At 38.9% G+C, this 13,459-nt stretch overlaps 2 protein-coding genes across 2 annotated transcripts; one reads left to right on the forward strand and one right to left on the reverse strand.

The window, feature by feature from the left end:
- Nucleotides 1-558: 558 nt before the first annotated feature.
- Nucleotides 559-3,664, reverse strand: LOC137109275 (uncharacterized). Its single transcript, XM_067494872.1, has 3 exons — nucleotides 3,297-3,664; nucleotides 2,666-2,968; nucleotides 559-1,902 (listed from the first exon to the last, which is right to left on the reverse strand). The coding sequence occupies exons 1-3, from the start codon at nucleotides 3,609-3,611 to the stop codon at nucleotides 1,324-1,326; spliced, it is 1,197 nt and encodes a 398-aa protein (XP_067350973.1). The 5' UTR covers nucleotides 3,612-3,664; the 3' UTR covers nucleotides 559-1,323.
- A 1,658-nt stretch (nucleotides 3,665-5,322) lies between these two features.
- On the forward strand, nucleotides 5,323-12,309 carry rabgef1 (RAB guanine nucleotide exchange factor (GEF) 1). Its single transcript, XM_067494264.1, has 9 exons — nucleotides 5,323-5,596; nucleotides 7,017-7,208; nucleotides 7,630-7,835; nucleotides 7,993-8,159; nucleotides 8,927-9,008; nucleotides 9,190-9,322; nucleotides 9,625-9,716; nucleotides 10,289-10,545; nucleotides 11,336-12,309. Exons 2-9 carry the CDS (start codon nucleotides 7,030-7,032, stop codon nucleotides 11,753-11,755), a joined length of 1,536 nt encoding a protein of 511 aa, XP_067350365.1. The 5' UTR covers nucleotides 5,323-5,596; nucleotides 7,017-7,029; the 3' UTR covers nucleotides 11,756-12,309.
- Nucleotides 12,310-13,459: the final 1,150 nt, after the last annotated feature.

Here is a 13,459-nt window from a genome sequence, read left to right on the forward strand (position 1 = left end):
TAATAAATAAAAATATTATTATAATCCAGTGTTGATCTTTTTATTTAAATTAAAATAAATTACCTTTTCCAATGCTAAATTTCTTATTGAACTTTTTAATCAAGTTCATTTCTAAGATAAATTTTTGTACTTTTTTACTCCAGTGCAATTTTTGACCGCTGAAGTTACTAATTGTTTTCTCAAAGATGTTTTAAAAACCATTTTTTTTAATTACCCATCTCAACAAACATGAAGTTGTTCTACCTTTAGTTAAGGTAAAGATCTACTCTCCACCGATAACAAATTGAAATAAAAAAAGTCCAATCACAACTTTCAACAGAGCTGATGTTTAACCCATTTTCTAACACTAGTGGGTAATGCTAGATGTCTTTCTCAGCAGACTGCGTCACATCTCCTGTACTGCTTTGACTCTACTCTATTTTTTATTACAGTTCCAGATTTATCATTTGTTTCACTCATTCAAGTTTCACCCAGGTTTCATCGGTTCTGCAAGGAAAGCAGATTAGATGTCAACCCATTTAACCTTCATTTTCAGGTAGCTTAGACATGTGTTCATGTGGAAATAGTTTAATATATTTTGCTGTGTGTGCAATAGGAATACAGAGGATAACCAGCAGTGGTAAGAACAGCAACAAGTGTTTAACTCATCCAGCAGAAATCACAACTGATCTTCTGTTGAAAATGTTGACAACAGATGCTAACATTTTTTATTATTAAATGAGAGATAATAAGGTATCTAGAGATTCAGACACACCCCATTAGCTTCCCACATTAGTTGTAAAGCTATTGTGAGCAAAATATGGCTGCTGCATTGGAAGCTACTTTCATGGTTGTTATTCAGTTAGCATTATGCAAATAAATTTAAACAAAATAACCGACTTGGCTATATGCAAATATCTTCACAAACAACAGTAGGTATATGCAGTGTGTACGATATGTAGAATACATTCCTCCATTTTCGGTGCAGATTATCAGGATTTATCCAGTTTAAAACCCTCAGGATAAGAACAAGATTCTAATGGAGGTAAATATGGAGTTTGAAGTCTAAGCTCAACACAAATACTTGAAAACAGAGAAAACTGTAGTCTAGCTATAATGTGATAATTACTTAATTTTAGAAATGGTGTTGGGCAGTTTGGTTTTGGCCAAAACCATGCTAGCTTTTTCTTCTTGTTTATGCCCTATAACATTTTATTCTGTATTTAATCCGCAGAATACCAAATTAAACTGACTGTAATAAGAGGGCGCTTTCCTAAAGATAACAGCACTATGCTAAAGTCAGTCATGAGGCCGATGATTTGGTTGCACACTGTTCATATCTGTCTAATGTGTCTGGAACTCAAAATAATTTCTCTGTCTGATCAGGCTGCGGAAGACTTTCTCAGGGTACAGGAAAAAGTTTCTGTTCCTCTCCAGGTCCTGAGCATTTATAATCCGAGTCACCAAAGCTTGTTGTATGGCTGGAGACTCACAGGGGTGATGCTGCACATGGTGACTCACATTTTTCCATGGCTCAATGACTAGCAGACCCAGCTTGTTTGCCTCCATGCTATATCCAGTTGAAATGTTGAGGGTCTTGTTGTTAACAACATCTTTACAATTTCTGCTAATTTCAGCACTGGAGTTGGGTGCAGCAGTCTCATTAGCTAAGCTGTTTGGACTAACCAGGCTAACATTAAAAAAATGCTTACTTAAACAGGTTATATCGGTAATGCTAGATGTGTTTGTTTGTCTTAGTCCACTGCCACTGCCTGTACTGGGTTTTTCGGGTCCTGGAACTTCAGTCTCCTGAATGTTTTTCCGTAGATAGGATGTGTAGGCACGAACCAGGTGCCTTAAAGCTGTCTTATAAAAGAGTCGCAGTGATTCCACAGATCCCGGTGGGACAGAGTGCAGCCGGACCTGTTGGATCACGAAAACATGGGATTTCTATCAGGGCAGAACTGCAAAGAGTTATGTTCAGATTGATTCAACACCTTGTCATAAGTAAATGTGCTTTTTTTTTTTTAGCAAAAGATTATAGTCTGATTTATCTCTGCTAATATTAAGAAATTGATTTTTATGGCCACATTTTTCTAGGGGCTGAAACATAAACTTTGAACACAATACTGCCTTATTTTTATGGGTTTTAGCCAGCAACAGCAAATTATGTTCTATGTTTAGAATGATATCTCATAAACACCTTGAGAAAATTCCTTGGCTTTTTAGAGCATTAGCACTCAAAATAGCTGCCTGCTGCGACACAAAATAATTATATAAGAGCTGGGACAGGGAACCAAGTGAGTACATTCTGGGCCAGACATGTAAACAGTAGGCTGAAACATACTACTGTGTGAATCTGAGAGATGCTGCAGGTTCATGTCATAATTACAAAACTAGTGACCCCTTTCACAGCATGCGCTGGTTACATGAGCTACCATAGCTGTTGCGAGAATAACAGACCACAATCTGTGACCAAACTGTCAGGGGTGGAGTTGCACGGTTGGTAATGTAGGCCTACGGTTTTGATAGGGAAGAAGAACAAAAGGAATAAAACTGATGATATTTTCAGTTTTGTTGTATCATTTTGGATGAAGATTTACAGAGGAAATGTAACATACAGCAAAACTATTTATCCTGTGGAAGAAAAACCACATTAAAATTTAAGATTTTTGTCTGTCCTGACCTGATGGATTCTCATGTGCAGATGAATGGCAGCTCCTGCCAACCACTGCTGCATGGACTCTGAACTCATTCGCTTCTTAGTAGTCATCCTCTCATAATGATCAAGGAGCTCCAGTTTCAGCCATCTGTCATAGAGCTCTGTGGTCTCAGCCATCGTCTCTTGGTTGTTAGCAATCCCAGGGACCAAGCAGAGGTAGCTGTTAATAATCCAGCCAATTCTTGAAGATGTGCTGATGCCAAAAATCTTGTTAGCCTGGGACCTCTGAGATGATGGATCCCTGTCTTTTGATCCTTGTGCTCGGACCTGGTGTGAAAATAAAAAAAATGGAATCCAAACATTTCAGTTTTGTTTCAGCAACATGCTTTGTGATACACAAGAAATGGCTAAGAGGGATTTTAGCCTGTGAAATTTAGTTCACAAGAGATCTGAATGATAGCCTTTGTGTGATATAATCAAGTATGATGGATGTAATGATGGACAAAACACACCTTTAACAAGGCTAAAAATAACTTAACAAAATGGCAACATCTTGATTAGGATGCAAAAAGCATGTTGCATAAGCATGCAAAATCTTATTTCACTCCAACTGCAAGGTTTTGATAGTAGACAAAACAGAAAAACGTTTACCTACTTGTTGGGCAACCTGATCAAAAAGCATGGACAGAGCCAGAGCAACAACTCCTACCCCCCCATACATAACTCTGCTGCTGCCACCGAGCTCTTCAGTCAGATTTACACTGAATTTTGTCTGCTGCTCCACGCTCATGCCTCGCTGCAAGAAGGCAAAGTGATGCTGTAGCGCGGCAGAGGAGTCCAGCGACAGGAAAGTGGTGAGGACTGGATCCAAGGAAATATCAGGGATAATGCTGGCATCTCGAGCCACAGAGAACAGCTCCTGGACAGTGTCTGGAGAAGGAAGACACAAACTGTGACCCATAGGGATCATGGCTGAATGTGCATATGTGTATATGTGTGTGAAACAGGTCTGTTTGCTGTCTCTGCTACTGACCCTCTGTGTATTTATTTGCCCCAGTTAGAATGATGTTATCAGCATGACCAGTTCACAACAGCACCCATGGAATAAATTCAAATGCATATCCCCTTTGTTTAAATGAAACAAGCTTTATGCACAGAGTTACAGGACCAAAAACCTGTATTCCCTTATAAAAACCATATGCTTCATACAGTAGTCAGTACAAATAATGAAACGGAAATAACCTAATAACTGAGCATTAACCTTAATGTCAATAAGCGAGCTGTTTATAACATCTGTCCAAGGATCACAGATAGCCTCTTGGCTGCCTTGTTCAGAGCAATGTTAACTAATGTGCACTGTCCCTGACAAATGAACAACCAATGTACAGTACAGATATACTGGACTCGTCTTTCAGCAAGCTCCACTTTCATCAAAAGTTTTAGGGGAAAATCAGAAACAACTTCTTTGGTAAAGGCAGCTGTTTATATGTTGTGAAAATCTGTAAATAACCCCATGTGCAATGGCCAGATGGTTCTGCCTTGAAACAAAAAAAATCAATACAGCTGCCCCCTGTTGGCCCCTTGAGTTCAGGTTGTCTCCTTCACCTGTTTCACTTCCTGTCCTGAACATATATTTTGTCAGCACTCTCTGCCACTTCCTGACCTATAAGGATTTTGGCCACTTGACACACTTCATTAGTTATAGTTGTTTTCACCTGTGCTCGCCGTCTATTTTTCACTTGTTGCCAGGTTTTTGTTGTTCCTCTCTGCTGCTTGACCAGCCTCTGGTTCTATGTCAAGGACTGTAATCTGATTTATTTGGTCTGATGGTCGGTTTATTGTGTTCTGTGATTTTGGGCTGTAGTATGCACAGTTTGACTAATTGTTTACTCCTGCATCTGCTTTTTGGTTTGTATGTATGCATTCTGTTTTTGGCTCTCCCTCTGATACCATCACATTTAGTTTCTCTTTTTTCCCCCAATGTGCTTTCACCTTGTATGTTGCTTACGTTGTTTCTTTGGGTTACTACCCCATTTTTATTTTATTCTCTACTTCTGGCGTTTATGGGTTTTTATTGTTGTTCAGATCATTTTATTTTGCCAATCCTGGTTCACATTCAGTTTTCCTCTATTCTTGATTCTTGGTCTTTTTCCCTGTGTGAGTTTCCTCATTCAGTTTATGAGGGTGTGGTCACTAGCCCAGTCAGCTCAGGGCTTCTTGGCTTGTTCTCATTACCCGGGGTCACTTACTCCCCTAGTTGTTGTGTGTCTTCATGATTGTGTCTTTAAATTAATCTTAAAAGTCTTATGTTGAAATAAGATTAACATCCCTTAGTTTCCAGTCTAATGTTTTCTTGTCGGTGTGGTTTATGTTTCTAGGAGTAACTTTGTTAGTTGTCTTCTCTTTCCTGGTGTTTATAAAAAAAAAAAGTGTACTCTATTACATTTGGATCCACCTTAATACAAAACGTGATGCCCTCTACTGAATTATTAAACATGTTTTATGCTGTATCATACAGATTATGCTATTATTAGTTGTGTGTAAATGAGTACATCAGTAAACCTATAATATACATATTAAGCCAGAGCACAGGGGACGTCGACGTACTGCCTCGTACTAGGTCGGCTATTTCCGTTGGTCACACGAACGTCGTCCTGCAGTCCGGTGGTCATGACGCATGTACCAATCCCTGGAAATTGCTCTCGGATGCGGAAGTAAACAGACTGCTGGCGTCAGCGAGTGTTCCCAGGCAAAGAAATCCCATCCTTTGGAAATGTTTTATCCTGCTTTCAGTTCATGCATTGAAAAAAAAACACCTCAGTGTAAACTGTTCAATTAACGAAATTTGGTGTTAGCGTCAAGTGAACGTCACTGTCTTAACCGTAAAAGCCCGCTCATCACACATAGGACAGAGGGCAAGTCTTTTTCTGCTTCCCGTCGGTGGAAACACAAGAGGTGAGTCGTACACCTGTCAGTGGCTACATGACATGATAAAGTAAAAAATCAGGGATCAGATTATGAGCGGAGTTTTCCTGGCAAGTCACTCACACACTGTTGTAGTGAAACAATGCTAAGTACAGTTTTAGCTAACTGACCTATAGACGGGAACGAAACCAGTTAGAGAATTACCCGGAAAAAGGACTCAAATGGTTTCGTACAGCACAGAGAGAATTAAGATTATTTTAATCGTATGCTGTGGGTTTTCGAGTTACAGTTTGACTAAACATCAATGGGAGACTTTCACCATAGTCACAGCACAAAATAAGTGACTATCATAAGTAGCGCCGGTCCCAAGCCCGGTTGAAATTTGGGAGGGTTGCGTCAGGAAGGACATCCTGCGTAGTAACTGTACCAAGTCAACATGCGGACAAATAATCCGTTGTGGCGACCTTGAACTCACTGGATAAGTTGAATATACAAAAAAACAAAAAAATTCCTGGTTTACATAAAGTTGAGTTCGTCATTTACGACTGGTCATCCATCCTCCAGTCGGTCTTGTAGTGTGTCAAAATCAAGGTTTAGGAAAGATTTAACCAATGATTAAATGTACAAACATTACACCTGACAGCATTTCAGCTGTTGTGTATTGTTATTTAATGGCACGTCTATTGGCATTGGAAGGTTCCATCCAGACGGTTAATGCATTCAGGAATTCTAAAGTTTGCCAAGGAGCCCTGATCTGAAAGAATAAGTTAATTAATTTATAACCCACCAATTACTATAATGATCAATAAAGTATCATATTCCAGATAAGCTGAAGTCATCAAAAAACAGTGAGAGAGAAAGTATTTACACCATTTACTCAGTGATAGAGCATTGGGTTGGGATGTAGAAGGCCACAGGCTCAAATCCCACCCCACCAGGTGGGGGTCCCTTGGGTGCTGGTCCCGAACCCGGATAAAATGAGAGGGTTGTGGCAGGGAGGGCATCTGGTTTAAAATCTCATGCCAAATCAATGTGTGGAAGAAGTTCTGCTGTGCTAATCCCTGAAGGGCAAGGCAAACTCTTTGACCTACGTAAGGTACCTGTGTATGGAGTGTTGCTGTGTAGCCATGTTTGAATAAAAAATACGGCTCAGTAGATCTTTATTTATAACTGGATAGACCATCATACAATAACAACTATTCAAAAAAAAAACATTTGAATAAATAACAGTGAAAACATATTTTGCTTTTAGAGTTGTGTGATAGGTACTGTTCCCGACAGACACAGTATGAAAAGGCTGGATTTGTCTGCACTGTGTCTACATAGATTGTTTTCATTTAACTGTTTTATAATAATTTGTGCAGACTGTGCAGACAACAGTGTGGAGGTCAGTCTGTACAGCAGTGCATACAAATACACTAATCAATCAATGATGAATTTTACACCTCAGGTTGTCCAGCATTATGAGTCAGCGGACAGAGCGGCGGGGAATACATGTGGACCAATCAGACCTCCTGTGTAAAAAAGGATGCGGTTACTATGGCAACGCAGCATGGCAAGGTCTGTGCTCCAAGTGCTGGAGGGAGGAGTACCAGCGGGTGCGGCAGAAACAGATCCAGGACGACTGGGCCTTGGCAGAAAAGTAAGACAAATACTGGTTTGCACAAGTGCCTCCAGTTGCTTTGTGTATAAGTTTGCAAATTTATACAGAACAAAGACAGATGAAGCATTCATGTTCAGGAACTGAGGGAAAGAAAATCCATCTTGATGAAATTGTCTTATTAGAACTTGAAGCAGAATTGATGTAGCTTTATTCGAATGCCAAAACATGTATTATTTTGCTTCCGTTTCTCAGTGTTGGTGGCACAGCCCTGAAATGCAAATTACAATTCACTATGAAATTCTTTCATCTGACAACAGTATTGTTGGTTTAACATGATAAAATAAAATTATAATAAGTTGAGTTCTACCTGCAGCGTAATTATTCATTATGCAAAAATAACTGATTTTTATTCGTATAATTGACTGCTGTCATATTCCCACTTGTTTTTTCTTGGCCCCAGATTGCAACGAGAGGAGGAGGCAGCATATGCCAGTAGTCATGGAGTGCAGACCCAGTCCCACTCCCAGTCAGCAGCACCACATTCAGGGCAAGCAACTCTAGGAACCTTTTCCAAGTTTGAGGAAAAGAAAACCAATGAGAAGACGCGAAAAGTGACCACTGTAAAGAAGTTCTTCAGCCCTTCATCACGCACTCCTCCAAAGAAGGGTGTGACAGAACATACCACACAGTACAATCTCCAGTTTGTTATACTTTCTGAATGGCCATTTGTTTAGCTTCAATGCTTGATGCATACATAGATTTCAGAAAGGAAGCTGGTGAACTGAAACTTCTCCTTTCCCTAAAAATGTTTTTTCCTCATCAGAAAACCAAGAGGGCAAGACAACCAGTCCGTCTGTCAGCCGCCATGCCAGCTTTGAAACAGACCAAGTGTCCAGGGACTTTGTGGACTTCTTGAAAAATCTACAGAAGCCCGGACGGGAGATCCATAAGCAGTGTCGAGCCTTCATTATCAACATGTCAAGCAAAAAGGTCTGTGGTTTGACAAAAGTGGTATAATAATCTTTATAATGAAAAGTTAAGTATTAAATCTTTTTATGAACTGCACCTTAATTCCTCAAAGCATCATTAGGCTAAGATGGTCCAAAATTGATGTTAACAAACCTACTCAAGCGTAGGAGGTGTTTTCCCAAAGCACTGTAACTGGAGATGCCCTTATAAATGATCATAGATTAACATGGAAGTGTAAAGTTAAGGAAGTACTTGTTGATTTAGTTGCTTTTAAAGTTTTACCACAAACACTAACAGTAATTGATGATTGTTATTTTTAAATGAAGTTAAAAAATAATAAAATAAATCCAAACTAATACACATTTTGCAGTATCACCACCTAATTTTATTGTTGTTGTCATCATCCTCTTTTATGCCTGAAATTATGTTTCCTGATGGCAAATCTTTACCTTCTTTGTTTTCCCAGTATGATGTTTATGCTGTTTGCCAAATGCTCATATACAGCAGGCCTGAATGCAGAAGTGATGATGACATATTCATGAAACTTATGAAAACTACCACTGCCACTTTTTAGGTTTAATGTGAGTTTAAGAATATAAGGTCTGTGTTGTTTAAAGTCAGTTTAAAGCATTACTTTCACCACCACAGGCATTGTACTCATGCACTCGTAATTAAAAATCTAAGAGAAAGCTTTTAGAAAACCCTCTAAACGTCTAAGGTTGATTGTTATGGCAAAACAGGGCCTGTGTCCAAGTTTGGTTGGCTTTTTTAACTTCTTGCCTTGACAGGATCTTGGTGCTGATGAACTGTCGGAGTGTGTCCAGGATTTCTACCAGAGCATGTCCGACCGCCTAATGAGTCACTTCAAAGGTCGGTTCAAAGAAACTACATACCATATACAGTTATGTCTTCATAGTATCAGTGAGGTCTCAATAAATTTGAAACCTCACATTATAGAGAAAGAGCACTGCTCATGTTTTTAATATGCAGCAAAGTATCATTCCTGTTTGAATGTGGCTCCAACCAGTGTGGTCTGGCTCATTGTATCCAGGCTCTTCGGAATCTGTGGAGCAGGTGATGGATCAAGTGGAAAAGTACATCATGACTCGTCTGTATAAGAGCGTGTTCTGTCCAGAAACCACAGATGACGAGAGGAAGGACTTAGTCACACAGAACAGGATAAGGTATGCCTCCATACAAAAGATTAAAATTAAAAAGTGGTGTTTTCATAACACACTGTACAATACTCCTATTCAGACAGGCATCGGTGTTGAGGAGAATGCTGTCAGTTTCAATCACCATATTCAGCAGCGTTCTCTGTGTTTTTCTGACGTGTGAATGCACCGTGGCAGTTGTTGACTGCATGTTTTTGTCACCTAGACGTGACTGTTACAAACGTGTACAATTACATTATATCCAATAAAAATGCTTTAAGTTTAAAAGCTTTAAGCTTTAACAAAAACCGCATCAATTCTGTGTGTCGCAGGGCGTTACACTGGGTGACTATCCAGATGCTGTGTGTCTCCATGGATGAAGAAATCCCTGAAGTCTCTGAGAATGTGGTCAAAGCAATAACAGGTCAGAGACTGCACTTAATTTAATCGTAACTAATTCAATTGAATTATTGTTGGGTTTTTTTCAAGAGGGGAGCTGCAGGTTGTCGCCTACTAGAGAGATGCATTTGATCAGTGGTTAGTTTACATGTAGTAGATCTGACAGAAAAACATAAAGATTGTTTTTTAAAAGTATAACAGATATTTAAAAAGCTGTATACACGCTGTAATGTCATTTATAAGCTGAACACTTTTAAGCTTGAAAGGTGTTTCTAGCTGAAAGTATGGCGAAGTAGTTAGGCGCCAAAATGTGTACGAAAGACGGAGGTCAGAATAATAATAATAAGGATAATAATGCTGAAGCATTCACAATTGATTATGAATAGAAAGTACTCACACTTTAGAGGCGGGTAACATAATATGTATAACAAAGTATCATATATTTCTTCATATAATTTATATGCAAATGTTCTATTTTGTAAGTAACTAGTAACATCTGTTCACACACACACACTTACTCCACTATTTGATTACAGGCTGGAACCTGTAAACCTAAAAACCAAAACAAAATCAATCTGTAAAATCTTTCTGTTTCAGATATCATCGAAATGGACTCAAAGAGGGTTCCTCGGGACAAACTCGGGTGCATCACACGCTGCAGTAAGAACATCTTCAGTGCCATCAGGATCACCAAGAAAGAGCCAGCCTCCGCGGATGATTTTCTCCCTGCGCTCATATACATTGTACTGAAGGCTAACCCTCCACGCCTTCAGTCCAACATCCAGTACATCACCCGCTTCTGTAACCCCAGCAGGCTGATGACCGGAGAGGACGGATACTACTTCACTAATCTGGTCTGTTTTTTTTTTTTTCCTCCTACTTTAATATGTGTCAGGGCTGGAGGCCTGATTTCACAGTGCTGCTGGGTGTGCAAAACAGCAGCTATTGAGCCAATTAAAAGTTAGATTTTCAGTCCATCAACAAACATTTGCACTTGCTGACAGAAACCTGAGGAGAAATACGGCCATCAGCACAGAGGCCATTATTTTATCACTAATGGGATCTTACAAAAACCTCACTGCTGTCTGCCAAAATTAATACAGGTTTTGTTATTTTACATTAGAGATTCTGTATTTCAGTTTGATACAGGTGAAGTCATGTACATCCATTCTTGAACCAAACTTTTCAACATTTAAAACAGCATATGTAGCTGGTTAAAACATTTTAAATGTGAATTCTGCTTTTTGTCATGTCCGATTTTTAACTGAATATTTAACATTTTAGGAATTTTTGGTGAATTATAGAAGCAATTTGAGTACATCATTTAGGGCTCAGGTATTTGTGTATCACTTTATTTAGACTATATTCTTGTCAGTTAATTTCATTAATTGAGTGTTTGAATGATAAAACCTTAAAAAATAATGCCTAATAATGTCTTTGTTACATTTGTTTGATGCTCATGAACATTTTGTCATAGAGAAATACTTATAGCTAATACTTCCTGCACATAAGCCCCAGTGATAAACTGAATTGTTTCTAACATTTTTATCTGGCTTTTTATTGCTCCGTTGATGTAAACATGCTCACCACCATCATTTTGAGTATGTTTACCTGCTTTAATTGTCATTGTCTGTTGGTTTTTAGTGCTGTGCAGCAGCCTTTATTGAGAAGTTGGATGCTCAGTCTCTCAACCTCTCCCCAGAGGAGTTTGAACGCTACATGTCAGGCCATGCATCGCCACGATTCAGCAGCTCAGAGAGTAACTGGCTCCACCCTGGCTCAAAACCTGGAGTGACTGCCACCAACCCGGTCCTGGCTCAGCTCAGTGACAATCTAGAGCTACTTTCAAGCCTCAGCAGCCGGCAGGAGTCGCTGATGGAGGCAGCTAAGAACCTGCAGGCCGACCTCCTTTCCTGGCCTGAGAGTGTACAGCAAGAGGTGCATGACATTCTGGAGAAATACCCCCTGGAGATTCTGTCATGCAAAGTCTCAGCCATTGATGCCAACAACATGGACAACGACAACCTGCCACCACCCCTCACACCCCAGGTGTTCACTGGGTAATGGTACTGGTACAGAGGCAGAAATAACTTTTAAAATACAGCAAGGGTACTTCTGTTTTGAAAGGTCCACCTGTTTTGTGTTTTGGGGTTTATGGTCACGTCTCACACATGCAAATTTCCTGTCGGTCCATTGACTTGCTGCACTGTTTTTTCTGCATCTTAAAGCTGGCCATGTCCAGGATCACTCCATATTTACAACATACCTAGTGCTTTGTCTAAATTCTGTGTGCAAATGTATCCAGAGTATTGATTTCTCAAGGCGCTCAGCACAAAATGGAACAAAGGTGGTGGGCATGATATCTACACTCCTTTCTGCTAATGACTCCACATTACTAAGTTCCGCATTTAACAGGTTAAAGAAAATTATTGTTCATCTGTTACTGGACATCTCTACATAATTAACTGCTTATTGTTTAGTGGAAGGCTGCAAGGGACAGTTACTTTCATTATATGTTCTTCTGTCAGTTAATTTAATAATTGACAGATCCACGGTCTGATCTGAAAATGCCAGAAAATTGTAAAAACAAATAAACCAAAAAAAAACCAACAAAAAAACACAACAACATTGGGATACAACAAAGGTACACAGTGCATCCATTTTTTTAAACTTGATCTGGAGCTGCGTAGCAAGTGACTGTTGAGCTACACATGAATAGATAAAAGGCTAATATATCTAATTATCTCCATATCAAGAACAGGCAAAGTCAACGAACACTGACACACAAAAAAGTGGGAATTTAGTATGTGCAACATTAGCATTGTAGCTTAGGTGGTGCCATTCACCACAAGTCTGACCAATGTCCGATGTCTGTTTTACTGCTTTTCTGTGAATTCAACTTACGAGTCCAAAATAGAAGAATGTAGAAACTAAAAGCTTGATAATTGTGTGACATGTGACACTGTTAGATTTCAGTAGAGTATGTTTTTAAGTGGTTTACGGTACAAATGTATTTCTTTTAAGCATAAACCTGCAAAAGCTAAATGCTGGTTTGCTTTTAGCATTTAGCTTTTTAGAGAGCATTCACTTCTGCTTAATTGTTTATTAATTGTGACAATGTCCAATGCTAATGATCAACTGCCAACAGGGAGAAAACTGAATATCTGAGTAATATCAGCACAAAGTTGCTCTCACTGCATTTAATGTTAAATTACTAATGTTAGTAAGCTGCAAATAATCCTTCAATAATTAATTAATATATTAATTTATATATAAATTTGCTCAGATTTGTTTTTAACTTTAGCTGTTTTTGTTGTTACTAGCCATAGTTTCTGGCTTTTCTGGTTTAGGTACCACACAAATCTGGCATTAAATGGCAAGTTAAACACATTCTAGTGATGTGGCCAGTTTAACATTCAGTGTAGCAACATAATCACATTTATTTATGTGTAATTAAATCCAGCTGTAACACATTTACAAGAAATGTAGCCACTGTGAAACAAGTCTCATCATTGTCAAGTCTGAAATTAACTTCAAGAGGTCCTTCAGTTTGTATTTATTTTTAATAACACTATACTGTTATTAGAATGAACTGTCTTTTGACGACTTTCTGCATATTCACCTCTACAATAACTTGGTGTTAAAGTCTAACATATATGTTATGTCCTGTTATGTACTGTATAATATCACGTGTAAAAGGCAGAGGATCGCCAGTGTAAAAAAACAAATACTGCTGCCCTACTACTGTTTGTCAGCTGAGGACATCTG

The sequence above is a fragment of the Channa argus genome, chromosome 24 (genome assembly GCF_033026475.1).
Source record: "Channa argus isolate prfri chromosome 24, Channa argus male v1.0, whole genome shotgun sequence".
NCBI lineage: Eukaryota > Metazoa > Chordata > Actinopteri > Anabantiformes > Channidae > Channa > Channa argus.